A 27,712-nucleotide genomic window follows, 5' to 3' on the forward strand; every position below is an offset into this window, starting at 1 on the left:
TTAATGTAGTAAAGCTCCAAATGCTTTTCACAGCCTGAATTTTAATAGACAAAGCCAGTAAACTGTTCACTAGGAAAAAGTCATTTTTATTGAATTTCAAGCTAAAATGTAGTACAGCCACTGGAAATCTGATCTGACAATTGCATGCTCAACATATCAGTGGATAGCAGTAGGTAAAGTCATTTTGGTCATAACCATTTCTTGGGGACATAGGTCATAGACATGAAACCTTATTCTTACATTCTTCTTTTAGTAGTCGGTCAGCTGATCATTCCCAGAATTTTCTTTGTATTTAAGGCCTGTAGCAATTCCTTTTATTCATCCATGAGCTTTCCTGGCTAGACTAACATTTATGACACATCCCACATTGCCCTTGAGAATATTTGTGTGAGCTCCTGCTTGAACTGCGGTGCATATGGTGTAGGTATGTCACATTGCTGTCAGGGAGTGCCAGGAGTTTGTACCCATGACATTGAAGGAATAACGATCATTGTTCGAATGTGTTCGCATCTGTGAGAGAAATTTGCCGGTAGTGATATTCATTTACATTTTAAATAAATAACTTTCCTTCAATAACAAAACAAATTCAATTCCAAGCAGAAAATTAATCGTCAAGAACAAAGCAATTTGTTCTGAGAAAGTAAACAATTAAATACGTTTATCTATTCACGTAGCTGTGCATGTCATTTACAAGAGAACACTAAATAGCATGGCTGTACAGAATGCAAAGAATCTATAAAACCAGGAGACTTGAGTGTGTGGGTTTCACTGAGCGTATTTGTTGAGTCAGCTACATAAATCCTTCTGTGCAGAAGTGCACTGTAAAGTTACTTTGAGAGGAAATGCTCCAAATATTTCCTCCGGTTTTAGATGGAGGTTGTGTATTATGTACACTGGAGTGGCATATGCCTCTAATATAATTAATCCTAAGGTACTGAAGTTTTTAAGTACTGTATTCATGATCCATCAGTGTTGGAGTGAGTCCTTTAACAGAAGCTTCATTTCAGTGGGATCTGCGGACATTTCACCTTCTGCACACAGTCCCAGCATTAGACCAGTGTCGAATAGTCTTCAACAACACAGGCACGGTTATATATGGAGGTAGGAGCTTTGGAAGGGTGATAGTGGTGTTTACTTACAAAACATGCCAACTTTATTTTGGAAGAGGGATAAATGATTCTATTTTTGTGGAGTTGAAAAGTAGTACGGAATTTTCAAACACACCTGTCTCTGCAGTGCTTCACTTCGTAAGGCCATCTCGACCAAAACTGGAATGTCTGTCTGCTTCATATTGGGGATGGTTGGAGAACGGCATGAGCACTATGTGGGACTTTCCAACAAACATATGTTTTGTAGAGGAAAAGTGTCCTGAGCAGTTAATGTACAAATTTCAAAAGACTTTTGGTGCTCAAGTAAGTTACTCCCCTAGCCTGACTTTCTTCTTCTCTCATCTTCTGCACTCCCTCCTTGTTGCTCATCCAAGCAGATTCCTGATGTGAAACTGGACTTCATTTGTGAGAAGATTGGAGCTGCTCTATGGGTTTCGCAAATACTGGATAACCTCGCATCCTCTCCCCTTTATACCTCCTCTCCTCCTTACTGTCAGTTTATGCCCCAGTCATTGATGCCCGCCCAAAGGGAAATATCTATGTCTGCCCTATCTTTGGTCCTCATATTTTCATACGTCTTTCATATACTCCCCTTGATCTCCTCTACTCCAAGGAAAACAACCCCAGTCTATCAGATCTCTCTTCACGTCTAAAACTCTCCAGCCCAGACAATATTCTGGTAAATCTCCTCTGCACCCTCTTCATTGCTATCACATCCCACTCATGATGTGGATTCCAGAACTGCACACAATACTCTAGCTATGACCTAACTAAATGTTTTATGCCGTTCCAACACAACTTACTGTTATAATCTCTGTCTCAGTTAACAAAAGCCTCCCTTGCCTCACTCAACAGCCCAGGATACATTTTCCATTCGGCCCTGGAGATTTATCTACTTTTCAGCCTACCAGACCACTGACAACCTCCTGTCTGTATTAACTTCTTTAATTGAATCACAGCCTCCTCCCCAATTTCTAAACCCACGTTGACCCCCTGACTAGTGAACAGTGACGTATTTACTTATTCTTTTAAAAACCTACCTATGTAGTGTGGCTACATACACAAATTAATATCGGGCCCTGCTCCTTCCCTTGTTACATTTTTATCCTTAACGTACTTGTAAAATAACATAGGATTTCCCTTTGTTTTACCTGCTATTTTCTAATTGTGCCTCCTCCTTGCTCTTTAATTCCTTTAAAGGTCCCCCTTGCACATTCTGTACTCCTAGGACAGATTAACTTCGTAAAGGACATTAGTGAACGATATGGGTTTCAGTGACGATTAGCAGTGGTTACTTGGTCGCCATTAGACCAGCATTTTAATCACAATTTTTTTCCTTGAGTTCACATGCCCCACCTGGCATGGTGGGATTCAAAGCAATGTCTTCGGAACATGAGGCTGAGATTCTGGATTGCTTATAGAGTGATATTAGCAATGCACCAACACCAGCTCCAATATAAAACATTGCATGTACTACTTTGGTACACATTTGGAGTCTTGTGCTTAGATCTGATTCACCATTCCTAGTTAAAATTTATGACCCTGGTCCAGGTGCATCAGTCAGAATAGCTAAAAGATATTAGTTACGATAAGCCAATATTTGAAGGTAGCAGAATAAATTGCAGAAGTTATATTTTATAAGGAACTAAGCCATTAAGGCTATGGGGAATTGAAAAGAGATCCTCGAGTGAACTGTTTTGATAATCAAAGTAAATCAGGAAAAACAAATTTCCTCTACATTGGGGAAACCAAGCGGAGGCTTGGGGACCGCTTTGCAGAATTCCTCTACATTGGGGAAACCAAGCGGAGGCTTGGGGACCGCTTTGCAGAACACCTCCGCTCAGTTCGCAACAAACAACTGCACCTCCCAGTCGCAAACCATTTCCACTCCCCCTCCCATTCTCTTGATGACATGTCCATCATGGGCCTCCTGCACTGCCACAATGATGCCACCCGAAGGTTGCAGGAACAGCAACTCATATTCCGCCTGGGAACCCTGCAGCCATATGGTATCAATGTGGACTTCACCATTTTCAAAATCTCCCCTTCCCCTACTGCATCCCTAAACCAGCCCAGTTCATCCCCTCCCCCCACTGCACCACACAACCAGCCCAGCTCTTCGCCCCCACCCACTGCATCCCAAAACCAGTCCAACCTGTCTCTGCCTCCCTAACCGGTTCTTCCTCTCACCCATCCCTTCCTCCCACCCCAAGCCGCACCCCCAGCTACCTACTAACCTCATCCCACCTCTTTGACCTGTCCATCTTCCCTGGACTGACCTATCCCCTCCCTACCTCCCCACCTACACCCTCTCCACCTATCTTCTTTACTCTCCATCTTCGGTCCGCCTCCCCCTCTCTCCCTATTTATTCCAGTTCCCTCCCCCCATCCCCCTCTCTGATGAAGGGTCTAGGCCCGAAACGTCAGCTTTTGTGCTCCTGAGATGCTGCTTGGCCTGCTGTGTTCATCCAGCCTCACATTTTATTATCTTGGAATTTCCAGCATCTGCAGTTCCCATTATCTCTAAAACAAATTGCATTGGCAGGAGAATCAATAACCTGATGACACCAACTTAATATGTTTTTATGAATTTGAGGAGAGTTGAGAGATAATTTTATACAGCAGCTAAGTTTCCCTTTGGGGGAAAAAAAAGGGTGAAATTAGAGTACGAGAGAAAACGAGCAAGAAATACGGAATCAAACAGTAAAACCTTCTACCAATCTATAAAAAGGATAATTGGCTAAAATGAGCATTGATCTGTATACGAGATTAGAGAATTAATGGAAAATAAGGAAATGCCTGGGGTTTTGGTCTGTATTTTGAACCTCTCTACGCAGAAAGCATCTCAAGAATTGTAGAAAATTGGGGGACAAAAGGGTAGGAGGAGCTTTAAACAGCTATCACCACAGAGAAGATAATAAGAAAGCTAATGGGACTAAAGGCTGATAAGCCCCTGTACATCCTAGAGTCTCAAAAGGGCTGAGTATTGTGATAGTAGGTGCATTGGTTCTAATCTTCCAGTGCTCTCTCGATTCTGAAGAGGTTCCAGTGGACTTGGAAAACTGCAGGTACAATACCTCAATTCCAGAAAGGAGGGAGACAGAAAGGAAGAAACCATAGACCAGCTAACCTTATATCCGTCATTGGGAAAATGCTAAAATCATGATGAAGGAAGTCGCAACAGGGCTTATAGTTCATTTTGTGAAAGGGCAATCACATTGTACAAAGTTATTCAAGTTCTTTGCAGATTAAAGTGCAGTTAAAGGGGAAGTAGTTGTAATGTGTTTGAATTTCTAGAATTCTTTCAACAAGAGTTTATTGCACAAGAAAAGACTAATGATGTGATTAATGACCATGGATGGAGGAATTCACTAACTAACCGGAAACATTTGGGATAAATAGATCATTTTCAAGTTGGCAGTCATGTGTAGAGTGCCAAAGGGGTCTCTTCTGAGGCCTGTAAAATTTATGATCTATATTAATGATGTGAATGAAGGGGGTAGATAGTCACATTTGTTGCCAATATAAAGACATGTAGAAAAGCAAGTTGTGAAAAGGGTACAGAGAGTCTGAGGAAATATAGAGTGAATAAAGGAATGAGGAAAAATTTGGCAGATGGAGTATACTGTGGGTTTGTCCACTTTGCAAGAGGAATAGCAATGCGTAATTTTGTTCGAGATGTGCCCTTGAGCATGAATCTCAAAAAGGTTGCATGCAGTCGTTAATTAGGAAAGCAGCTGGAACGTTTGCCTTTATTTCAACAGGGATGGTGTGTAAAAGAAAGGACATCTTGGTGCACCTGTGCAGCATTTTGATTAGACCACACGTGGAACACTGTGCTGTTCAGGGTTAATTGCTTTACTTACGGAGGCAAGAGAGTTGCATTGGAAGTAGTTTAGAGAAAGTGCACTAGCTAATTCTTCAATTAGGGAGTTGTCTAGGATCGGTTGAGTACGTTGGAGTTTAAAAGTACAAGAGGCAGTGTCACTGAGACATAGAAGAATGTGAGGATTTTAACAGGGTAGATACTGGCAGGATCTTCTTGCCTCTTCCCCACTCATTCTGGAGAATCCAGAACCAAAGAAGTTTAAGAATGAGGTCTCCCATTTATCACGGAAATATGGAGGCGTTTCTTTGGAATTCTGTTCCACAGAGAGTAGCAGAAGCTGTACCATTGAATATATTGTTCAAGGCTGGCCAGATTTTTGATCTACAAGGCAGTCAATACTAATAAGGCAAAGACTGGAAAGTGGAATTTAGGTCTTTAACAGATTCACCATGTTCTTATTGAAAGTTGAAGCAGGCTTGGTGGCCAAATTGCCTGCTCTCGCTCCTATTTCTTCTGATCTTTGTGCATTGCCTAAAAGATTGGTGGAAGCATGTTAAATAGTACAACGGAATGGAATAAATATGTGGGAAAAAGTAAGTATAGGGCTAAGAGAAGTAGTAAATGAATGGGACTAATTAAGTAGCTGTTTTGAAGAGGCAGCACAGGGGTGATGGAGTGTCTAGCACCTAAACAAAGTGTCCATGCCCAGGATAAGTTTGCAAGTGTTAGAACTTTGTTTTAGAGAAAGGGATTTTTAAAATATTAGACTTTGAGCGAGTGCATTGGTATAAGTTTTATTTAAGATGTTAAGAGTTATAGGTTTAGAGGGGGAGATGCATATGGCAGTGCTTTGATTAGATTAGTTAAATATTAGGAAGCATTTTGTTACAAAGAGTGTCACTACCCTCTGAAACAAGTTTTTTGTAACCCGGTGAGTGGAGACATTATGGCCCATAAACTTGAAAAGTACCTAAGCGGAGAGGATATTGACAGTTAAAGTTGGTCAGTTATTACTTACTGGGTAAGAAACTTCTATGGTCCCCATAATTGAGTCAAAGGAGAGTTTTGTCGACCTTGTGTTGATTGGCCTCCAATTGCCTATGCTCCTGTGTATTTACAGGCTTGTTTGGAGGAGAGTGTTCAGTGGACACCAATTTCTTACATTTGTGTGTAAAGATCCCATTGCAATATTTGAAAAGTGAATTTCCAACTCCAGAATTGGGATTGTACCCGGTGCATGCTGCTCAAGGATTATCTGATGCGCTGAGCTCATAAATATGGCACATCTCCCTGCAGACAATCCTCATTCAGTTACCTTTAGCAGTCAATTTTATGATTCATAAAGAAGATAAACACTAGGACAAATGTTTCTGTGATGTCATTTCCTAGTACACAGGTTGTTTCGGGAAACTTGTGCACAGTCTGGCTGCTGCGATCTGTTTGCATAAATCATTACTTGCAGTGCAATGTGCACAGCACTGAAGTATGAGGCGAGATGAATGAGTTCTTTCTCTGATTTTTTTTGTGTGTTCTAGCTATGCTGCAGGCAGATGACGAAGATGATTTGATAGAAGTGCGGATGAAGAGCCCTTTTGGATCCTCTTTCAGGACCTTTGATGCTACTGACTACAAACCAATAGGTGAGAGAACCGAGCACTAACTTTAGATTGCCGCATTTTGAAATGTGTTTAATTTCTTGTTGTTAGTTACGTTCTGGATTAACATTGTAAAAGGTAAAAATCATTTGTGGTTGGTTATTTGTTTCTAGCTTATTTGTATGGCCCCTAGGGTACAAGTTCTTTGCCTTTTGTGGTTTGAGCCCATTCACTACTATTTCTTTGAAGTTGAATAACTTTCACTGTTACATTAGTGTGTGCCTCCAGAAATGCTGCTGTAGTACTAATAAGAGCAGCCACAATCAAAGACATATATTGTTCCAGGAGTCCATATGGACATCTCACCGGAGTGTGGGATCTTTCCCACACTCTGCAAAGTTACTTGCAGTGAAGTATCAAACACTTGACTCCATGTCTGAGCGGCCACTTATTCTGTTAGCCAACTGCTGGTGGTTTTCACTTACTGGAAGCACTTCCTTTGGTGTTCACAAACTTCTTGCAAGTTATTAAGTAGTGCTTCATTTCATTTGGACTGCCAGTCAGTTTTGTTCTGCTAGTTGGAAAGTAATCACTGCTACTTGGATCCGTGTGAGTGGTGAATAGCATACTTTCCAATTTCGAGCACCACCCAATGTTGGCAGTAAGCAACTTCTATTTGGATATGGTACAGCTAATTAAAAAGTGAAATTCAGTATGCTTATTCTCTGCTCCAGTAACATGCTTCTGCCAGTGGAATGCTCCCCACTGCCACATTCAGTCCCACGTTCTTATGAGGTTATCTAAGTGGAGTTAGTTTACATCCAGCTTTGCTCTGTGCCTGCGTTCACTGCAATGTGAGTTGAATTAATTTTATACTTGACACTTTGTGTGAAAGCCTCCTCTAATCAGCCCAGAATGAATTAAAACTTCATATCCTAAAGTGAGGCACTCACTGTTTTCCTTTGCCATCATTGCCTTCCCCCACCATCCTCCATGTTAAGCTTTCCTTTAACCTTGATAAACTGTAATGATGTATTTATTTTGCTTATATACAGATACCTGAAGTATTTGCCTCTTAAACAGATAACAGGTTCTTCTTCCGAACTATCAGACTTGAAATGTTTCTCTCTCCATGGACATCTGCTGAGTTTCTCCAGCAATTTGTTTTATAAACTGATGACATTGTCTTCTTCCAGCAACTTGCTGAGCAGAGCTGAGTTTGCTGCATCTAAAGCTGTGACCATCTCTCTCTTTTAAAGCCAGCATTTAACCAATGGTTCTAGGTCACTTTCTCAATAGAATAAAAGTAAAATATTGCAGATGCTCAAAAACTGAGCAGGTCTAATAGTGTCTGTGAAAGGATCAGTTAGTTTTGAGCCCAATAATAACTTCAGTCTGAAGAAAAATCATTAGAGACTTAACATTCACTCACGCTGTCCTCACCAGCGCTGCCAAACTATGCCGAGTTTTCCAGCACTGTGTCTTTACTTCAGTTTTGAGAAAGACAGGCATTGATGTAATTGATTTGCTGACTTGTTTAGCGTTCTGTACTGAACAATGAGGTAATGTCGTCATGTAATTTTCAGCAATATAGTAATTGAAAATTTTCTATTATTTTTAAAGCAACCCTTGATGTGAAGAGGAATATTTTCGATCTTTGCACAGATACTAAGGACTGCTACCTGGCTGTAATTGAGGTAGGCCCAGGCTCTGGTCTACAGTATGAATAACTTGACAACTCTTAGCTGTCTGTGTGGGCACAGGAAGAAATTTGTTTCTGCTGAAAGGAGGGCACCAATGGCACCTCATTATTTGGTCAAAGAAGGGCCATCCCACGTAAGATTGTGGAGAATAGTACAGTCATGTATAGCAACATGTATATTCCACCAGGAGGTAGTAAATAGGTCAGCAACAAGTTCCCTGGCTAATCCTCTCAGCTGCCTGCTTCTGGCTCAGACTTGACATGCCCCTCATCCATTACAGGCTGAGGATCAAACCTCAAAACTTAAGGCTACAGTAAATCCCCAGGAAACATCTTCAATCTTTGAGTGGTCTGTTTGAAAAAAGTTAGAATTTCTGTTGTAGGTATCTGTCTGCAAATCCAATTGATTACCTAACCTGATTTAACTGCCTGCTCTTGTCCATTTAACACTGTAATGTCTGTCCCTTCAGTGCACAGTGATGTCTAGGCTGACTAGAACATTTGCTTAGTTTCTTTATTTTTACACCATTTGAAGTGAGGAGCTTCACTGCATGAGATTCTTCTCCTTTTTATCTTCAATCATCATCAGCCATAGGAGCTACCAAGCAGGATATGGAGCAGGTTAAGAGCAAGGTAAAACTCCCTCCACATCTATTTATCCTTAATCCAACATGCCATCCCTTATCAGAGTGGAATTCACATTCTCCTAATAACTCTTCTGAATTGACTGAAATCAATACCAGAGAATCTTTACATGAAAAAACTGCCCATGTACTCTCAGCTCTTTCCAGTTTTCCCAATGAACAGGCATATACCGCATCAGTATAGGCTAAATTCAAAGCAAAGGTTTGAAAATGAAAGAACAGTAATGTAACTGCCAGCTGGCGTGTCATGTCTCTGCTTTGCGTGTCAAAATTTGTCATCGTCAAAATTGGTCATAATGTCAAATCACCATCAGCTATATACTGATTCAAAGGTTTTGATCTTTGCAAGTCAGCCTGTTTGGGTTGGAGAAAATTCTCACTTCCACCCACTGTTCAGTAGTATCACTGCAAATGGAAGTGATTTGACATATAGTAAGGACAGATCAGGATCAAATGTGATATCCTCCATTTTCGCATTGACCTCAGGCTGGCATGGCACAAAGTAATACCTGATGAGGACTAATTTGGGCAAATTGTGGTGAATGTCATGCAGGTTCATGGGAACAACAGAGAAGCAAAACCAATTCTCATCCTCCTTAACAAATCAATCCATGATCTTGTGCCTCCATTGCTTTGTAAACTCTCTCAGCCTTGGCCTCCTTTATTCTTCTTCTTCACTATTAGCATCTGTCCTTTCAGCTGTTTAGACTGTCAGCCTCTACTTTACTTTGCTCCTTTAGAGCACACCTTTAAAACCTGCTTCCTTATCCAAGCTTTTGTTCAACAGACCTAACATCTCTTGTGTGGCTTGTTAGTTTCTGGTCTTATAACTTTCCTCTGAAATGCCTTGTTTATTTTACCACAATAAATGTATGGCGTGACTTCAAGTTGTAGTTTAAAGTTTTATTTAAAAGCTTGTATTCCTGCACACTGGTGTGGTTTTGTTTTATGGATGCTGCTCTGTATTAATGCTGCACAACATATTGCAGAACCAAGGCAGCAGCATGGATGCCCTGTCAATGGACACTGTCTGCAGATTGTACGAAGTGGGGCGTCAGCGGCTTGCAGAGGAAGAGGATGAAGAGGAGGATCAGGTTTGTACTGTGGATTCCCACATACTTAGTTTTAGCCACATCCTTTCAGTTTTCCTTAAACAATGTGATCACCAGCCAGTCTACGGGTGAGATTAAGAAACAAAAACCTACTACTTCAGTCTTTTAACCTTGAAGTAATGGACACATCAGGCACGACAACTGTTTATGGCCAAACAGCAGTCTGGGTTTTCGTGTCTGAAATCTTTTGAGATTCCTGAATACAACAGATCCAGTGGAGAATGTTTGTTTTCATCAGTGGGCACTTTTCACAGCTACACGCTTCTGTGGGCAGACAAAAACCAAAGTAGCAGTTTTCCAGCTCAAATTAGAGGAAAAAAGCCACACTGAAGTGTTGAGTCACTTCAGCACTGTAATGTTAATTGTGGTTCATATTATTCATTTTAAGGCTGGTTTAATTGCCAGACTGAGCTGAAATCTAAAAATGTCCAGTCCAGGAGGCAGGCAATTCCCTGGAGCTGCCAATGTTCGAGTTTAATTGTTGGTATTATGTATTTTCAATGTACTATTTTGGGCATCTTAATTTTGTTGGAAAGAATAAACAGAACAGTAGCAGTGACCAAAGTTTTCTCAATTTAGTCTTTTCTCTCCAAGATTTTGACAAGACTGCAGAATCTAAGACATGAGCATAGGCCAGGGATGATCAGGCTCTTCGGTGAGTGGGCAAAGTGTCCTGCTCAGACTTTAACCTTCTATTGTAAACAAACTATGTGCAGTATTTCATTGAACCACACAGTAAAGTTGCCCATGGTTTAGTCATTGATTTGTATTGATGTAACTGTTCTCAATTGAGTCACCAGTTGATCTCACCAACCTTTAAATGAGGAAAAGATCAGGTGTTCTTATTCCTAACTACAGACAGTGAGCCCTGATACAAATATTGGATTGACTCTATTGGTGCTCTTGTGTGCTCACTTTGAATAATCACCTGGCTGAGATGGTAAGGGGGGGGTGGTGGCAGTGACACATGGGGGATTCATATGGCAGTAGCCATTGGGGAAACCAAGTGCAGTGAACTTGAGAAAGGGGATTAAACTTTGAAATTAGACCAAGGCTGCTCAGAAGAAATGTTGTCATCATGCAATGTCTTGGAAACCTGGAATTTGTGTATCAAATTTGTGTTTGTCATATTTTGACAACAGTCAATTTGAAGGAAGTATCACAGTATGATACAGAACTAATATTGATGATGATGTTGCTGTCACAGGAGGAGGAAGAAGAGGATGATGACGACGATGATGATGACGACGATGATGATTCCGAAGATGACCTGGATGACTTGGACACTGACCCATTGCTGGATGGGGAGGATGAAAATAACGGGAGTGAAGCAAATGCGGCCCAGGATGGAGAACGCGACTTCACGGCGTCTGATGAGGAGGAACTGGAAGCTCTACTGGGTAATGGGGAAGAGGAAGCTGAGGAAGAGGAGGAGGAGGAAGACGAAGATGAATGGGAAGATGAAGATACAGACATTCTTGGAGATTGTAAGTCAATTCCATTCGTATGTGCAATAATCCCAAAGAAGTTTAGGTCTGCCTTTTAGTGCAGGGCATTTCCCACCAAACAAAGAAGAGGGCATTGCTGGGCTGTAGTTTTGTGGAATGAGGCAGATCAGGTATCAGTCAGGGAATGTTTAGGGAGCAGTGATAATCCTGTTATAAGTCAGCTTTGGGAAAAGGCAAGGAACAATCTATAGTTAAAGTACTTCATTGCAATGTGGTGAAATTCAGTGAGTTGAGGACAGAATTGGTTCCATGTGTAAATTGAATGAATTACTGATGAGCACTGTAGATGAGCAACTGTAAATGAAAAATGGCTGCATTTGAAAAATTAATGTTTTGGTTACATTCCCAGGATGGTCAAAGCCATATAAGGAGTGTCAGGGCAGTACAGGACGTATTGATTTATGCAAGGAAGCAGCAGACAAGGCTGTTGTGACAAGGGAATATTTTTCATTGGTGAAGAAAAATGCAGATGCTGCCAAAGTCATACTGAAAGCAGAGATATTTGAGGTGTCTTCCAGGCCCTGTACAGTTGATTCTAGCATTGGCTCATGGCAGTTGTGGTATTGCTGTTGTGCAAAATCCTGTTTATTTGAGGTATCCTGCATCTACATCCCGTCAGCCTGACAATGCATTTCCATACCTTGCTCGTCTCCAGTTGATTGCTGCAGGACTCACGCAGTGTGTTGTTTCAGCCTAGGGCCCCTTCTGTCCTTCCTCTGGCCATTCTTGGCTTCTGAAACCGGTGCATCCCCTGATGATCTAATGCCACACCTGAATTCCTGAGTAATCAGCATCTTTCTGCTCTGTTGCCACCATCCTAGATTTCATCCTTTTTAAAATAATTCCTGAACTTTCCTCTGTCTCACTCACTCTCCCAATATCCTCTAACAGGTCCACGAAGTTACTCATTGCAACCTCTTGATGACCAGCAACCTCAATTGCCCCATTGTATTTTCTCCCTACTCCCCTTAACCTGCAGAGACCGACCCTTTCATAACCCATCATTATAAACACTGAACCTCGAGACTGTGACTATCATTGTTCCCCTCTGCTTCTTGATTTGTGAAGAAAGACCTGTGACTGATTATGTTGGCTGTTTCGCTTTGACAGACATGTCTGAAGGTTGATGACACCTATTTCCTTAATTAAGTTTAATTACTTGCAACATCATCTTGACCTCGTCAAATTGGCATCGCAGTGGTGTGGCCTTTAAATCACATCTTTGTCAATTCGCCCCAGTCATCTGGCATCTTCTCCACCTTTTGAAAATCTTGCCTCTTCCATCCATCACATCCACTTCAAATTTTTGATCTGTATTTCCCACCCAGTCCAGGTTTCTCTTTGTGATCTTCTCTGATTTCCCATCTCAACCTCTGCACCGAGTGACTCGTCCAGGATAAACATAGCCTCCATCTCAATTCTACATATTTAGTTCACTGCCTTCTTTCCTTCCTAAACTACCACCTTTGTAGAAATTCTCAATTTGCTACCCCCTCAGTCTCTCCACTTTGTAACTTACATTGTAACTATCACTGATAATGCAATCTGATCATTTCTTTGTGTCACTTTCTATCCACATTCTCGTTCACTTTCCCAAGCCCACTATTTTGAGTCCAGACCTAGAAGGTACTGTCCCTCAAGTCACTTAACACAGCACACTCAAATCCCCAATACTCTCACCTCTGGCCTTTAATTCGTCATGTTGCTGCAATATTTATTGTTTTGCTAAATAGCACCTCAACTAATTTTCATGACTTGCCTCTGCTTTCCTGATCATTTCCTGATGTACCTTCATTTTGACTCCCTTAAGTCTCAAGGATGTAAACTTAAAACCTTTAAACTAACTGCTGATTTAATTATTCACTACCAATTCCAATTAGACCACTTAATACTTTGTTAAGCAATATTGTCCATCTCATAACCTGCCTTGCAATCAAACATGATCCAGAGAGACAAAGAAAATGTCTAGAGACAAAAAGCTGCAGATGCTGGAATCCAAGGTGGACAAACAGAGGGCTGGAAAAAACACAGCCATACAGGCATCGTCTGGAGGAGGAGAAGTCAGTGTTTCGTGACATTGTCTAGTTTACCTTCACTACAAACGATACTTTGGAAGCACCCTCTGTTCTTCCTTCTCCACGTCCAACAATAATTGTGAGGAGCTTGTAGACTTTGTTACAAAAACAAATATCATCAATTCAGTTGACCCTGCTACCTTCACTTCAATTAACCCCCTAGGAAATACATCCCTCTCAGACTCCCCCATGCTTTAAATCTGAGTTTTCTTATTTTTACTTTTCTTCTGACTTCACTTGTATCCCCGCCGAATTCACCTTGGCACAGGGACAGTCCTTGTTCCCTTACCCTTTTACCTCCTAAGCTGCTGACCAGCTAACCTCCTGGAAGTCAGTGCAAAATTGTTCAAAGGCCAGCAGAATATTAGCTAAACTTGAAGGGTGGAAGATGAGAGGCTGAACAGGAACATATTGGAATGGTTGAGTCTGAGAGTAGTGTTGCAGAGTCTCAACTAGAACCTGGCATGTGTGATTGCTATTCCTAAGAGAGTGGTGGCTTTAGGAGATTGAGGTGCAAGGAAACAAGAGTGACAGAAGGGCTGGAATGCTGAGTATTAAGAAATGCCCCCATTCAAACATTCAGGTAACTGCTAATCTGGTAAGACCCCATGTAAATAAGTATCTGTCAAATGGAGTCCTTTATTTTTAATGGTCCTTGTAATTAACTAATGGTAATTAATTCTCCTCCCCACTTTGTCCAGCGGATACCACGGATAACTCTGACTTGGAAGATGATATTATTCTGTCCCTGAATGAATGATCCTACCAGCTGGACTGATGAACCTGGCACACATCACGATCCAGGCATGAAGAATGCCCACCTAGTGGGGGAGACAGAAAGGACATCAGGAGTAATGAATGTTTTACTTCAGGGACTGAGAGTTCAGCCCTGTGTCATAGACGCACACACAAGGAGACAAAGAACAAGCAAAAAAAAAATCTACTTGTAACTTTCCCATCCAATTCTGTGCAATCACAAGGACTGGTCAGCTCTTTTAGACTGTGGGGCTGTGGAATAATTTTGCCTCGGTGGCAGCAAGCTTTTGTAAGGTCTGCTTTTGACCCTCATGCAGTATCGCAGCTTGGAAAGACTGCACTTGGAAAAACTGAGAACAGTTTGTTTTTTTTTTAAATGGATTTTCTAAAACACATTTGTTTATATGTGTGAGTGTACATACTTTAAAAAAAAGGAAGGTTTATAAAGAGAACCATATATTTAGGGTGATCACAATGAAGATTTGGGCCATGATTTTCCACCATTTCATATCATGGGTAAAGTTTGTGGACTGAGCCCATGCCCTACTAAATGCGTCTCATTGCTGCTTGTATTTTAACATTAAGGTGCACCTCAGTCAGTGTTGCAGAATAGTTTGTGCTTTAGATGCCATGGCTTTCTGCGTACGGTAAGTGTTGATAAGTTAATCAGGATCCTAAGGCAGCAGATGTGCCAATAAATGATCGCCTTTATCAAACTTTGTGTGACAAGTGCACAAAAGCAACTGTGCCCCAGCATTTCTCATGGCTTCGGGTGGCGCACCCTCGCCCAGATTCAGCCTGCATCAACATTCAAGATGTACTCCGAGGAGTGTCATCAGTCCTTTGTTTCTGCTCCTTTAACAATGTTACTACTCACTTCTATCATCACTCTCCAGGAGAGGGAGGAAGAAAGCAAAGTACATTGTCTGGTTGTTTGAGACACCTTGACATTAATTGAAGGTAGCATAAGTTAAGCTAACTTGGAGTTTTTACAGTTTGCAATGTGTCCTTGCTGGAGATTGAAAATATGCTTGTATGGGGCAGGGTTGTGAATGACCATTTTTGAATTCTGAGTTTGAATACAGTTTACTCAACAGTTGAAACTCATTTGCTCTTTTCAAAGCGTGGAAATTCTGGCTGGACAGTGCCAAAACTGATTTTAAAAATTAATGCACTCACAGCATGTGTTTGCATTTTGAAGTACATATCCAAACGTCTATTACACATATTTCAATCAAGGTGTGTGAATGGTCCATTCTGAGCTTTTTTCAATGTGTCCAACGCCATGAAGGAAAAATGCTAATAGTTCTTCTCATGGAACTGAAAAGATTACCTACAGGGATGCGCTGTGCTGCAGTAACAGTGCATTTGTTATTAAGTTCTTTAGCTGAAAAACTAAAGATGCTGGAATTATCCCCTTTTATACAATCAACTGCTTGCAGAAAACTTTGCAAGTCATATGGAATATATGTTAATTATAACTGATATGCTACACCTCAACATTAGAAAAGGCAATAAGGGTTCCTGCTGAATTTTCCTACATCTTTTTGGCCTCTCTAAATGAAATGGTGGCGAATTGTCTCCTTTGCAGGAACCTAGGTTTGAATCCAACTCCATTCTTGGAAAAGCAGCAGGCTTTTATCCCACCAGATATGAAAAGTCTGTACTATAACCTGTATCAGGTTCCATATCTCTCTTGAATCTTACAGCAGTGGTATACAGGAATGGTTACCTCAAAGAATAGTAATCTCCAGTATGAAAGTGTCTCTTGATGACACATAGCCCCTCCTTAATCGAGCAATTTGTGACTGATAGTTGATTTGTTGGTGGAAATTGAATTAATCCCCATTGCAATTAGAGGGTAACAGATTAAAATTGTTGATGTGAGATAGTCTTATACAGTAATTCATTAGTGTAGCTGTTTCTGGTTTGTTTGCAACTGCTTTCTCTGGCACATTCTTCTAAGCACACTTCATGCCTCCATCCATTTTCCAGTTCCAGATAAGAACGTTACCAGTGATCTACAACAGCAAATAAGTCAGCCAAGTCATTTAAATATGGGCGTAATGACCATAGTTTTCAGATTTTCCATATGGTTGTTTAATGCATTATTTCCTGCCTCCGATGAGCTGGGAATAAGTTGAAATGAAATAAAATCTGTTGCCACCTAAGCATTAAGTGGCTGAGAGCTCCTGAACTCTTAGTAGGTGTGGTATAAAGTCAATATAAGTATTGTGTTCAAACAACAGTTTAGAAAAGGATAGAATTTTTGAGGCCAGGCCAATCCAATCCTGTTGCAAATTAAATTTGTGTAAGATATGACCAGGATGGAGCACTCAACATCTGTCTCTTTTGTATATTTAACAAAACAATCATGTATTTTGGGGCTGAGAGACTGTTGGGCAGTGCAGAGAGAATGGAGCACATGCTGGTCTTTGATCTGAACGTCAGTCCTCTTGGGTGGAAGTGTCAGAAGTCTCCCTTGAGGTGCTGGTGGAGAGACACTTGAGCAAATGGCTTATATTGGTAATATCACACAAATGCAGTACAACAGCATTCTATTTACCTCAAAGTCTTGGGCTACAAACTACAAATGTGTTTAAGTTAAATCCCATTCATTTGGACATAATCTGAATGCTCTGCCCTGATTTAGGAATTATCCATCAGCAGGTAAAGCAAACCAATGAATAAAGGGACCTAAGTCTACTGAGACTGAAATGTCTGGGCATCAGCAACCAGATTGCAGGATTCAAGGCCATTGAGCATCCAGTTGCAGGTTGACAATTACTTTGAGACAGTTGAAAGGGGCCCCTTTCCTTATCTGATGCTGGACCTGATCCGAATCTCAGGTGTTGACTCTAAATTTCTAAAGACCATACGTTCCATGTTTCCATTGTTGTCTTCCATCTCATGAACCAAACCTCTTCAGGAAAGAAATATAGCCTTGTTGCATCTTAACACCATAATAAATGTGTTCTCAATTATCACTAATCTGGAACCCTTTAGTGGACTGAGCACAGTACATAGCCATCCTTGTTGTAGGTATTTTTCCAAATGGCATTTCTGGATCTCAGTCTCCACAACAGCTGTATTGGAACAGATTCAAAGCATTATGCTAAATGTGGTGTACTGGTGTTATTTTGGGCTTGTCTGGGTGCGAACAGTAGTGTCACTGAGTAGATCTTCAAGGAGGATGCTGAAAAATCTTTTAATAACAAGGGATTAATGGTTTAATCCTCTGCCTGCTCCCCCCGATGACATCTGCTGACTTGAGCCAAATGGTCCTAATACAAGTATCTGCCACTAAGTGGTGCTACCATACAGGAAACGCTGGTTGCATGCACTGGTATCAAGGCACGGAATGTCAAGGATGGTGCTTTTTTTTTAAAAGAATTGATTTTATGTTATTTTTCCATTTGTTCTTGCTGGATTTGGTCAAGTGATACAAAGTAATTCTGCCCAGCCATAATGTGGTCTGTTAACAGAAGTACACCTCCAGTGAATTTTCAAAGTAATTTTTTTATATATATATGTTAAAGAAATAGGGACAGCTTGTCAGTGAGTTTTTTAAAAAATCGACAAGCAGGGACTGGGACTGCATTCACCTTGCCAGGGGTGTCTCAAATCTTTTGTGCATTTTCTTGTAATTTAGGAGTGTGTGATATGAAGCACAAAAAGGAGTCTGTAAAAAAAAAAATATTAGGCCTTGTACAGAATTTAGCTGACATATTTTTATTACTGGAAATCAAACAAATAAAGATTACAAAATCAGAGTCCATCTGTGTGTACGTGTGTATTATTAGCCTCAACTTTGTTTTTGGCTTTTTTTGAAACAATATTAACAGTCACTCAACAATTGTCAATCCTAGGATAATCCAAAGTCTCTTACAGCCTATTTGAATGAGTTTTTTTACAATAAAAGACCATTCAATCTGCCATGACTCTGCCACCTCTGTAAGTTTAATTCCACTCGTCCCATTTCCACACAACCCAAAAACTTTTCCTGAGTGCTATCCAACTCCCTTGTGAAAGCCACAATTGTGTCTATCACCTCCACACTGTTGGGCAGTGCATTACTGATCCTAACCTTGTAGCTGTGTAAAAATAGTTATTCTGCTGTCACCGCTTGTTTGTTTGCCAGTTGCCTTGAATCTTTGTCCTCTGGCTCTCAATCTGCCTATCAATGGAAACATGCTGTCTCTTGTGGATCCCTCATGATTTTGAAATCTTTATTGATTCATGGCTCAGCCTTCTCAGAAGAAAACTTTACAGTCAATGCATAAATACTGATGGGGACCTTCAACCCTAATACAATTATTTGATATCAAATAATTCGGTCCGCCTCCCCCTCTCTCCCTATTTATTCCAGTTCCCTCTCCCCATCCCCCTCTCTGATGAAGGGTCTAGGCCCGAAAGGTCAGCTTTTGTGCTCCTGAGATGCTGCTTGGCCTGCTGTGTTCATCCAGCCTCACATTTTATTATCTTGGAATTCTCCAGCATCTGCAGTTCCCATCATCTTTGATATCAAAGTTTATTTTCTCCTTGGGACTGTATGTAAGCTTATTAGAGAGCATAAAGTGTGAGTGCTCAGAATTAGACAATACTCTAATAGAAGCCAAACCAAGACCTTAAAGCTTTTCTTTTGCATTTCCCATATGCCTTATTAGCCACTTTACGTATATATACTTGTCTTTTTACCTGCACCTTTTTAGATCATATCCTTTTGTTTATGTTGTCTTCCCTTGTTCTCCTGATCAAAATGTTCACCACTGCATTAAATTTCACCTACATGCCTACGGGTTCCAATAACCTGTGTCCTCGTGTTTTCAGATTGTCATCTGCAAGCTCTGAAAATTTTGCCTGTAAATTCAAGTCTAAGTCATGAATATATATATATATATCAAGAGGAGCCTAATGGCACTGATTCTTGCAGATCGCCACTATCTACCTTTACCAGCTCTGAGAATGCAACCTTCCAGCACTATCCTTTGCTTCCTGCCCCTCAGCCAAATTTGTCTCCATCCTGGCACTGTCCCTTTTATTTCATAGGCTTCAGAGTTGCTGGAAAGTCTGTTATGTGACAGCTTATCAAATGCTGCTTGGACATGCATGTCCATTGGCAATGACATTAGTTAATTCCTGCAGTTGTGTTTTTGATGAGTAAACACATCATTTCTGTGACATCCTTGTTGGCTTTCCTTAACCCCCACTTGTCAAATGACCAATAACTTTTCCCAGGAATAAAATTTTTCAAAGCATACTAACATAAAGGTTAAACTCTTGGCCTGTTGTGTTGAAGAGTAGAATGTTAGCCATTTTCCAGTCTTAGAGAACTATGCCTAAAGCAAAAGACAGCTTAGAGTATTGTGCCCATACCAGTGCAAATTCCACTCTTAATTCCTTTGTATCCTCACATATGTTCCATCTGGTACTGCTGGAACAGGAGTAGATCATTCAGTCCCTTGAGCCTGTTCCTCTCTTCAATGATGATATATGGCTAATATGTGGACTAACATATATATGTGACTTTGGCCTATGTTACATTTTAACAAAAAAAAGGATTATTTCAGATTTAAAATGTACAACTGATTTATCAACTCCTATTTGTGAAAGAGTGTTCCAAACCTCTATCACCCTTCCAGGGTAGAAGTAGCTTAGTGATGTCTCTCCTGAGTGGCCATAATTTTTAGACTATGCCCCCTAGTTCAAGAATCTCTGACCTGTGTAAATAGTTCATCTTTTTCCCTACCCTGTCTTTTCATGTTAATATCTTGAAGACTTAGATCAGATCACCCCTTAACCTTCTGAATTCTAGAGAAAACAGGCCCAATTTATAATAACCTTCAAGTCCAGGCATAATTCTTGTAAATCAATGTTGTACTCCCTCCAAGGTCATTTTTTCATTCCTGAGGTGTTGTGCCCAGATCTGCTCAGTTCTCCACGTAGGGTCAAACCAAGGTTTTGTTAAACTGCAGTGTAACTTCTGCATCCCTGTACTCTAGTCCCCAGCATTCCATTAGCTGTCTTGATTGTTTTCTGCATCTGTTCCTGACTTTTGAAATATCTATGTGCCAGAACCTCCAAGTCTCTCTGTACATCTAGTGTAGTAAACTTTATGCCATCTAGAAAGATTACTGACTTCTTTTTTCAGTCTGAAAAGGAGAACCCCACACTTCTTACATGAATCTCCATCTGCTGCAGTTTTGCTCATTCACTTGGTTCATCAATAACTCTTTACAAAGTTATTTTTAAATTCATTTGTGAAATGTGGGCATTGTTTGGCTGTTCAGCTGCAAATCTACTCTAGGAACTTGAAGGTGCTGGCGTTCCCATGTTTCTGCTGCCTTTGTCTATCATGCTATCATCCATACTATCTACAATGCCATTTTACCTTTGCATCATCAACATGTTTGGATATATGATTTTTCAATGCCATCATCCATGTTGTTAACAAATAATGTGAATAACTAAGGCTCTATTACATCCATACAGGATACCACTGGTCACGTATTGCCGATTTGAGTATCCATTATCCCTACTTTCCACTCAACCACGTTCCCAGCCACATCAGTAATTTACCCTCAGTTTCACGGTTTCTACCTTGGTTAACAATCTGTTATGTGGGATTTTGTTGAATGCCTTCTGGCAATCCATGTAAACACAGACAATCCCCTGAACCTAGTTGGAGTGAAGATCTGGGCACAACACCTCAGGAATGAAAAATGACCTTGGAGGGAGTACAACATTGATTTACAAGAATTATGCCTGGACTTGAAGGTTATTATAAATTGGGCCTGTTTTCTCTAGAATTCAGAAGGTTAAGGGGTGATCTGATCTAAGTCTTCAAGATATTAACATGAAAAGACAGGGTAGGGAAAAAGATGAACTACTTACACAGGTTACAGATTCTTGAACTGGGGGGCATTGTCTAAAAATTTACTGAGGCTTGTCAAGCATGATCTACCTGTCGTGAATCGATGCTGGCGCTCCCTGATTAATTGAAAATTTTTGAGGCATTTAGCTACCCTACCTTTGATTGTAGACGCCAACGATTTCCCCACCATAAATGTGGGTTTAACTAATACAGCCATCCTGTTTTCAGTAGCTGCTCTTCAACAGCCTCTCAGATGTAATAGCTACCTCTTTCGCTATGACTGGCTGAATCTTTCATTACTTTCATAGGAGTTCATTACACATGACTTCCAATTCTTCCCGGCTTGAGGTTAGCAGGTTATTAATTTGACGGATGTGAAACTTCCCTTGATTTGCACCTTCATTCCCTTCCCTCTTGCAGTCTTTTCCTCCCCCAACCCCAAACCCAACCCCAACTCCAGTTGCTTCCTTGTCAGCCTCCTCTTGTAACCAGCTGATCCCACCAGATCCAGCAGACAGACCCTGGCAGCTCCAGCTCCCTTTGATAACGCTCACTCACCGCCTGCTACACCTCAAATCAGAATGAACCTACCAGCGGCAAATGTGAGAGAGAACCATCCTGTGATTAGGCAAGCAACATTTCAATTCTGTCATTTCTACTTACAGGGGTGTTTCCACCCCCGACCCACCATCTGTTGCCCCCGATTGTATTTTCGAGGGCAATTTGGAAATTTTGGGTGAAATTCACTCACCCATTTGTACTTTGAGCACTGATGTGCATTTTAATTCTGCTTCACCGTGCTGCCAAACTATACTGGAGAGCTCTGGTTTTGTTTTACATATCCTCACCCTCATCCGAATACATCTTGGTTTATAACCCTCACTGTAATCTATTTAAAGGCAACTATTCAGTGACAGTTTTGCTTGCCCATCTTTGATTCCAGCTTTCCTGGGCCAGATCTGACCTCACCTCATTAAAACTTGGCCTCATCCAATTATTTTCAGTCTGAATTGCTCCTGAAGAGCAAGTCCTACAGCACTTGCAGCTTCCAGAAACACCTTGTATGCATAAGAGAATTGGATAAAGTCGAAGTGCTATGTTTTTGTTTTGTTTATTTGATTCACAACTGTACAGAACCAATCTGTATTTGTAACAATGTGTATGTATACAAAGTTTTTTCTGTGAATAAAGTATATTTTTGAAATTAAAAGAAAGAAGAGAGTAGGGAGTTCCTAGACTCCTCAAGTTGAAAACAAAGTAATCATTACACCTCAGGAAAGCAATAAGTTGATCAGTTCTTGAGGTAACTATTATGTGGGAATATGTAGAGACATAGTAGGAACTGCAGATGCTGGAGAATCTGAGACAACAAATTGTAGATCTGGATGAACACAGCAGGCCAAGCAGCATCAGAGGAGCAGGAAAGCTGGCGTTTCGGGCCTAGACCGAACCCGAAACATTGGTTTTCCTGCTTCTCTGATGCTGCTTGTCCTGCTGTGTTCATCCAGCTCTACACTTTAATATTGGGGGAATATGTATGCGTGTTATGTACAAGAATAGACACACAATTTTTGAATAACTTTAAATAACTATTTTCATGACTGACTGGGAAAATGCACTGGAAATTGAAGCCTACTATTCCTACTATAATGTGAAAATTTGATTAAACCACCCAAATGCCCATTTTTACCTCACCATCTAATTCAGGTTAAACAAATATGCCCGCTGGGTTTTTCCTTCCCCTTTAGCAGGAAAATAATTGTTTAAAAAAAAGCTGGATTATGATAGTATCAAAATGTTTTGAAGTTGAATTGCAAATCTGGATCTTCATAACATAATCACAAGCCCTCTCTTAAAATTCCCACACATACAAAAAGACAAAATGCAAAAATTGTGGGTGGGGAAGGAAACAGATGTCAGAGAAGCACAGTTATGGCACCAGTCTAAATCACAAACATCAATGAATTGTTTTCTTTGGACTCCTTCCAATTCTTTGCTAAAGACAAGATCGTAGATAGACCAATTCCCAGCCCTTCATTCACTGGTTGAGGATTTGTCCTTTCAGTACTTCTGATAATATTTTTTTCCCTTTCACCTTTCAGCAGATGATTTGTAGAGAGAACAGCTCTTAAAGAAGAGTAATGAAGAGTATCTAACCACTAGGGATTTACCTTTAATGGCACCAACTCTCTGACACCTCTTCCTACCGCCCCCTTGATCATGACTCCACCCCTAACCACCAAAACATCATCTCCCAGACTATCCACAATCTCATCACCTCAGTGACCTCCCACCCACAGCCTCCAACCTCATCGTTCCCCAACCCCACACCACCCATTTCTATCTCCTTCCCAACATCCACAAAACTGGTCGACCCATTGTCTCCGCCTGCTCCTGCCCCACTGAACTCATCTCGACTCCATTTTCTCTTCCTGGTCAGTAAATCCCCACGTACATCCTGGGTACCAACCACGCCCTCCACCTCCTCCAAAACGTCTGATTCTCTGGTCCCCAACACCTCATCTTCACCATGAACGTCTAATACCTGTACACTTGCATTCCTCATGCAGATGCCCTAAAAGCCCTCCACTTCTTCCTTTCCCATAGGCCTAACCAGTCCCCCTTCACCAACACCCTTATCTGCTGAACCGAACTCGTCCTCACACTTAACTTCTCCTTCAACACCTCCCATTTCCCACAGACGAAGGAGCTGCCCATGGGTATCTGCATGGGCCCAAGCTATGCCTGCTTCTTTGTAGGATACGTGGAACAATCCCTCTTCCGCAGATACACTGGCCTTAAACCCCACCTCTTCCTCCATTACATCAATGACTGCACCGGCACTGCCTTGTGCTCCCACGAGGAGCTCGAACAGTTCATCAATTTTACTAACATATTCCACCCCAACCTCAAGTTCACCTGGACCATCTCTGAAACCTCTCTGTCCTTCCTTGACCATTCCATCTCTGGTAACCACCTTGAAATTGGTATCAATTTCAAGCCTACCGACTCCCACAGCTACCTAGACTACATCTCCTCTCACCCAGCTTCCTGCAAGAATGCAATCCCTTATTCCCAATTCCTTCGCCACATCTGCTCCCAAGAGAAGGCGAACCACTCCCGAACATCCCAGATGTCCTTGTTTTTCAAGGACCGCAATTACCCCCCCTTCAGTAGTCTAAAACGCCCTCAACCGCATCTCTTGTGTGTCCCACACCTCAGCCCTCAAACCCCCTACCCGCAATAAAAACAAAGACAGAACTCCCCCTGTCCTCACGTATCACCCCATTAAACTCCAGATTCAACCCATCACTCTCCACCACTTCTGCCACCTGCAATCTGGCCCTACTACAAAGGATATATTTCCCTCCCCATCCTTATCTGCCTTCCGGATGGACCGTTCGCTCCGCGACTCCCTCATCCACTCCACACGCCCCTTTCGTCCTACCAACCCCGGCACCTTTCCCTGCAACCGCAGGAGGTTCTACACCTGCCCCTACACCTCCATCAAAGGCCCCAAAAAAACCTTCCACATTAAACAGATGTTCACCTGCACATCCGCTAATGTGGTCTATTGTATCCGCTGTTCCCCACGTGGCCTCCTCTACATCGGGGAGACCAAGCGGAGGCTCAGAGACTGCTTTATGCAACACCTATGCTCAGTTCGTGACAAACGGCAACACCTCCCAGTCGCGAATCACTTCAACTCCCTTGTCCCAGTCCCTGGGTGACAATCCATCCAGGGCCTCCTCCAGTGTAACAACAATGCCACCCCGATACTGGAGGAACAGCACCTCATAGAGCTTTACAGCAAGGAAATAGACCCTTCAGTCCAACTCGTTCATGCCAACTAGATATCCTGAATTAACCTAGTCCCATTTGCCAGCAATTGGCCCGCATCCCTCTAAACCCTCCCAATTCATGTACCCACCCAGACGCCTTTTAAATGTAATTGTACCAGACACCTCCACTTCCTCTGGCAGCTCATTCCACACACACACCACCCTCTGCATGAAAAGGTGCCTTGTAAATATATCCTTGTAAATCTTTTCTGAACCCTTTCGAGTTTCACAGCATCTTTGCTATAGCAGGGAGACCAGAACTAAATGCAGTATTCCAAAAGTGGCTCCACCAATGTCTCCCGTACAGCCAGCTACAACTGACGCCCCCCCACCCCCCCCCCAACTCCTATTTAATCACTGACCACATTATTCCGTGACCATTGCTGTTCCTGATAACCGGGTTGCAAACGCAGCACCTTCGCTGCTGTGAAGGTTCGGGAAGGAGCTCCTTTCATTGGGAAGTGGTCACTGATTAACAGAGGCATTACTATGGAGAATTGGCTAATCAGCATTCTCCTCTCCTACTGTTTAACAATTGGTTCCCCTTAAATTCGGTATTTTTTGTGAATTCTTCTGATGAGTGCAAAATGAGAAGAATCTTTTTGCAGCAATATTCAGGTCCAAAATTCTGGAAAGCTGTGTGAATAACCCAGACACACTAAAGTGCTGGGTGTCTTCCAAAAAATGGCCAAACTTTGAACTGGGATGTTATTTGGCACTCAGTTAAACAAGAACCCTGGAAAGCTATCCCTTTGAGACAGTAATGACCAGAGAGAAAGGAAGTTTATAGAAGTCTGCCTTGATGACCATAATTGTACCCATGAAATTTGAAGATGAAAGTTGTTTCAGAATGAGGAATCTTTTTGGGACAGCCAGTCTATCTTTGATAAAACTTCACTGCAGACTTGAGCACATAGTCTATGCTCACACGTCAGAAACATCAAGGCAATGCTGCAGTGTCAAAAGTGTCAGTTTTGGTCATTGGTTCCAACCACTTGTTTAGACAAAGATTGAAAATTAGAGACTTTCCCTCCACCCAGACTTGGCAAACATTTCTACACCTGCTGACAGCACCTAAAACCAATTAATCTACTTCATTTCTGTGTGTGGTTTATGTGACCTTGAGCACAAATGCTCAGAGTCCTTTTCCTGGGTAACAGTAACACAGGTTGAAAATAACTAATTGACTATAAAGCAGATTTGGAATGCTCTGCAGATGTGCTAAAATTCTGCAGAAACACAGGCTCTTTATACTGAGGTGGAAGAGCCCTTCCTCAAATGAAATTCATGCCTGTCAGAAGTAAGGATTCATAATGCACTTTCAGCAGGAGTTCAAAAACTTGCGAGTCTGCCAGCCAAATTTTAATTTATTCCTTTTCTCTTCGGTTAATAACAAGCGTACAGTGTATTCACGGAATAAATATTAGGTTTTGTACACCGCTGAACCTTTATGTTTGGGGACACAAGAAGAGAAATTTCTGGAAAAGGTCAGCAGGTGTGGCAACGTCTGTGGAGAGAGATCAGAGTTAAAGCTTCAGTTTCAGTGACCCTTCCTCAGAACAGACGTTTTGGGTCGGGGGCCAGAAATATTAACTCCGATTTCTCTCCACAGATGCTGCCAGACCTGCTGAGCCTTCCCAGGAACTACTGTTTCTTTTCCGTGATTTCCAACACCTGCAGTTCTTTCAGTTTTTCTTTAGACTTGGGGATTTGAATGCCAACATTAGCTGTACTTTGCATCTTGTCACAAAAATGGATCTTTGAATTCTTAAACAAAATGGCCACCAAGTGGCTCCTCGCAGATGAAATGAACAATTTTAAGGAGGTGGGTCAAGATTCTAACCGGACAACGCTGATTTCTACTTATGGTCTGGCGGAAGCGGTTAAACACAGTTGAGACCCTTTGACTCCCCAGCAATGTATGACCCTAGATTACCTTCCATGAGGGGAGCTGGCTGCCATAGTGTTTTGGTCCAGCTTATTGCCGGGCATCCTGGCTATTTTGCTGTCAGGGAGCAAATGCTTTCATGTCTGGTCAGATCTTGTAACTTTCTTCGCCGGTCTGTCACGTTAGCGAGCGAGGAGTCATTTGCTTGAGGCACAAGCTGTGGAGATGTGAGAGATAATGAAATCAGTGGGAGTTGGGGGATGGGACGGGTAATGGAAGGGGAGGCCGCTTCTACTTCAGAGAAAACACACAGACCCTGCCAAGCTGAACACCACCCACACCCCCCACACCCCCAAAGGCTTACCGTTTGTCATTTAACCACATTCATTGCTGCAATTGAGGAACTTATATTTTACATTCCTGCAGCGAAAACAGTTATGATCGAGGCGAAATTTAAAAAAACGCCGTGTCCGTGTTAATGCGAGGTGAATGTTCTGAAGCAAGCTTTCATCCTCGCGTTCGTCGCTGTGTGCCTCCTGCAAACAGGCGGGGAGCGGGTTGGCGGGGGAAATGAATGGGTTTATTCATTAACGGAGAATGAAGTATTCTCGCTAAAGAGTCGATGCGCAGGGCAGTGTGGCACATTGAGTCTCTTCCTGCAATCTCTGCATTTTGTGCCTGAGAGAGAAAGAGGAGGCAACGCTAAATTGGATCTAGAAAGGAATTCGAGTGGCAGTGTCTGTCTGTCTGTGTGAGAGAGATTGTTCTTTAAGCTGCT

General features: G+C 41.7%; 1 protein-coding gene and 1 long non-coding RNA gene across 5 annotated transcripts in view; one reads left to right on the forward strand and one right to left on the reverse strand.

Moving 5' to 3' along the window:
• The window catches only part of LOC125460169 (DDB1- and CUL4-associated factor 1-like), an 85,556-nt gene extending 67,450 nt beyond the window's left edge, over positions 1–18,106 (forward strand). For all 3 annotated transcript variants that reach the window (XM_059649498.1, XM_059649499.1, XM_048547297.2), the window contains 6 exons: positions 1,008–1,101; positions 6,474–6,578; positions 8,157–8,230; positions 9,869–9,973; positions 11,199–11,478; positions 14,276–18,106. In XM_059649498.1, the coding sequence (XP_059505481.1) occupies positions 1,008–1,101; positions 6,474–6,578; positions 8,157–8,230; positions 9,869–9,973; positions 11,199–11,478; positions 14,276–14,334 (717 nt within the window). In that variant the 3' untranslated portion in view covers positions 14,335–18,106. The remainder of the gene's footprint in view (positions 1–1,007; positions 1,102–6,473; positions 6,579–8,156; positions 8,231–9,868; positions 9,974–11,198; positions 11,479–14,275) is intronic.
• On the reverse strand, positions 108–27,674 carry LOC125460171 (uncharacterized). 2 transcript variants are annotated; one of them, XR_007249206.1, is made up of 3 exons: positions 27,299–27,674; positions 26,983–27,151; positions 108–510 (listed from the first exon to the last, which is right to left on the reverse strand). It is a non-coding gene; the product is annotated as an uncharacterized LOC125460171 (long non-coding RNA). The 2 variants fall into 2 exon arrangements; XR_007249207.2 differs by lacking the exon at positions 108–510 and adding an exon at positions 13,108–14,395.
• Positions 27,675–27,712: the final 38 nt, after the last annotated feature.

The sequence above is a fragment of the Stegostoma tigrinum genome, chromosome 11 (assembly GCF_030684315.1).
Source record: "Stegostoma tigrinum isolate sSteTig4 chromosome 11, sSteTig4.hap1, whole genome shotgun sequence".
Classification (NCBI taxonomy): domain Eukaryota; kingdom Metazoa; phylum Chordata; class Chondrichthyes; order Orectolobiformes; family Stegostomatidae; genus Stegostoma; species Stegostoma tigrinum.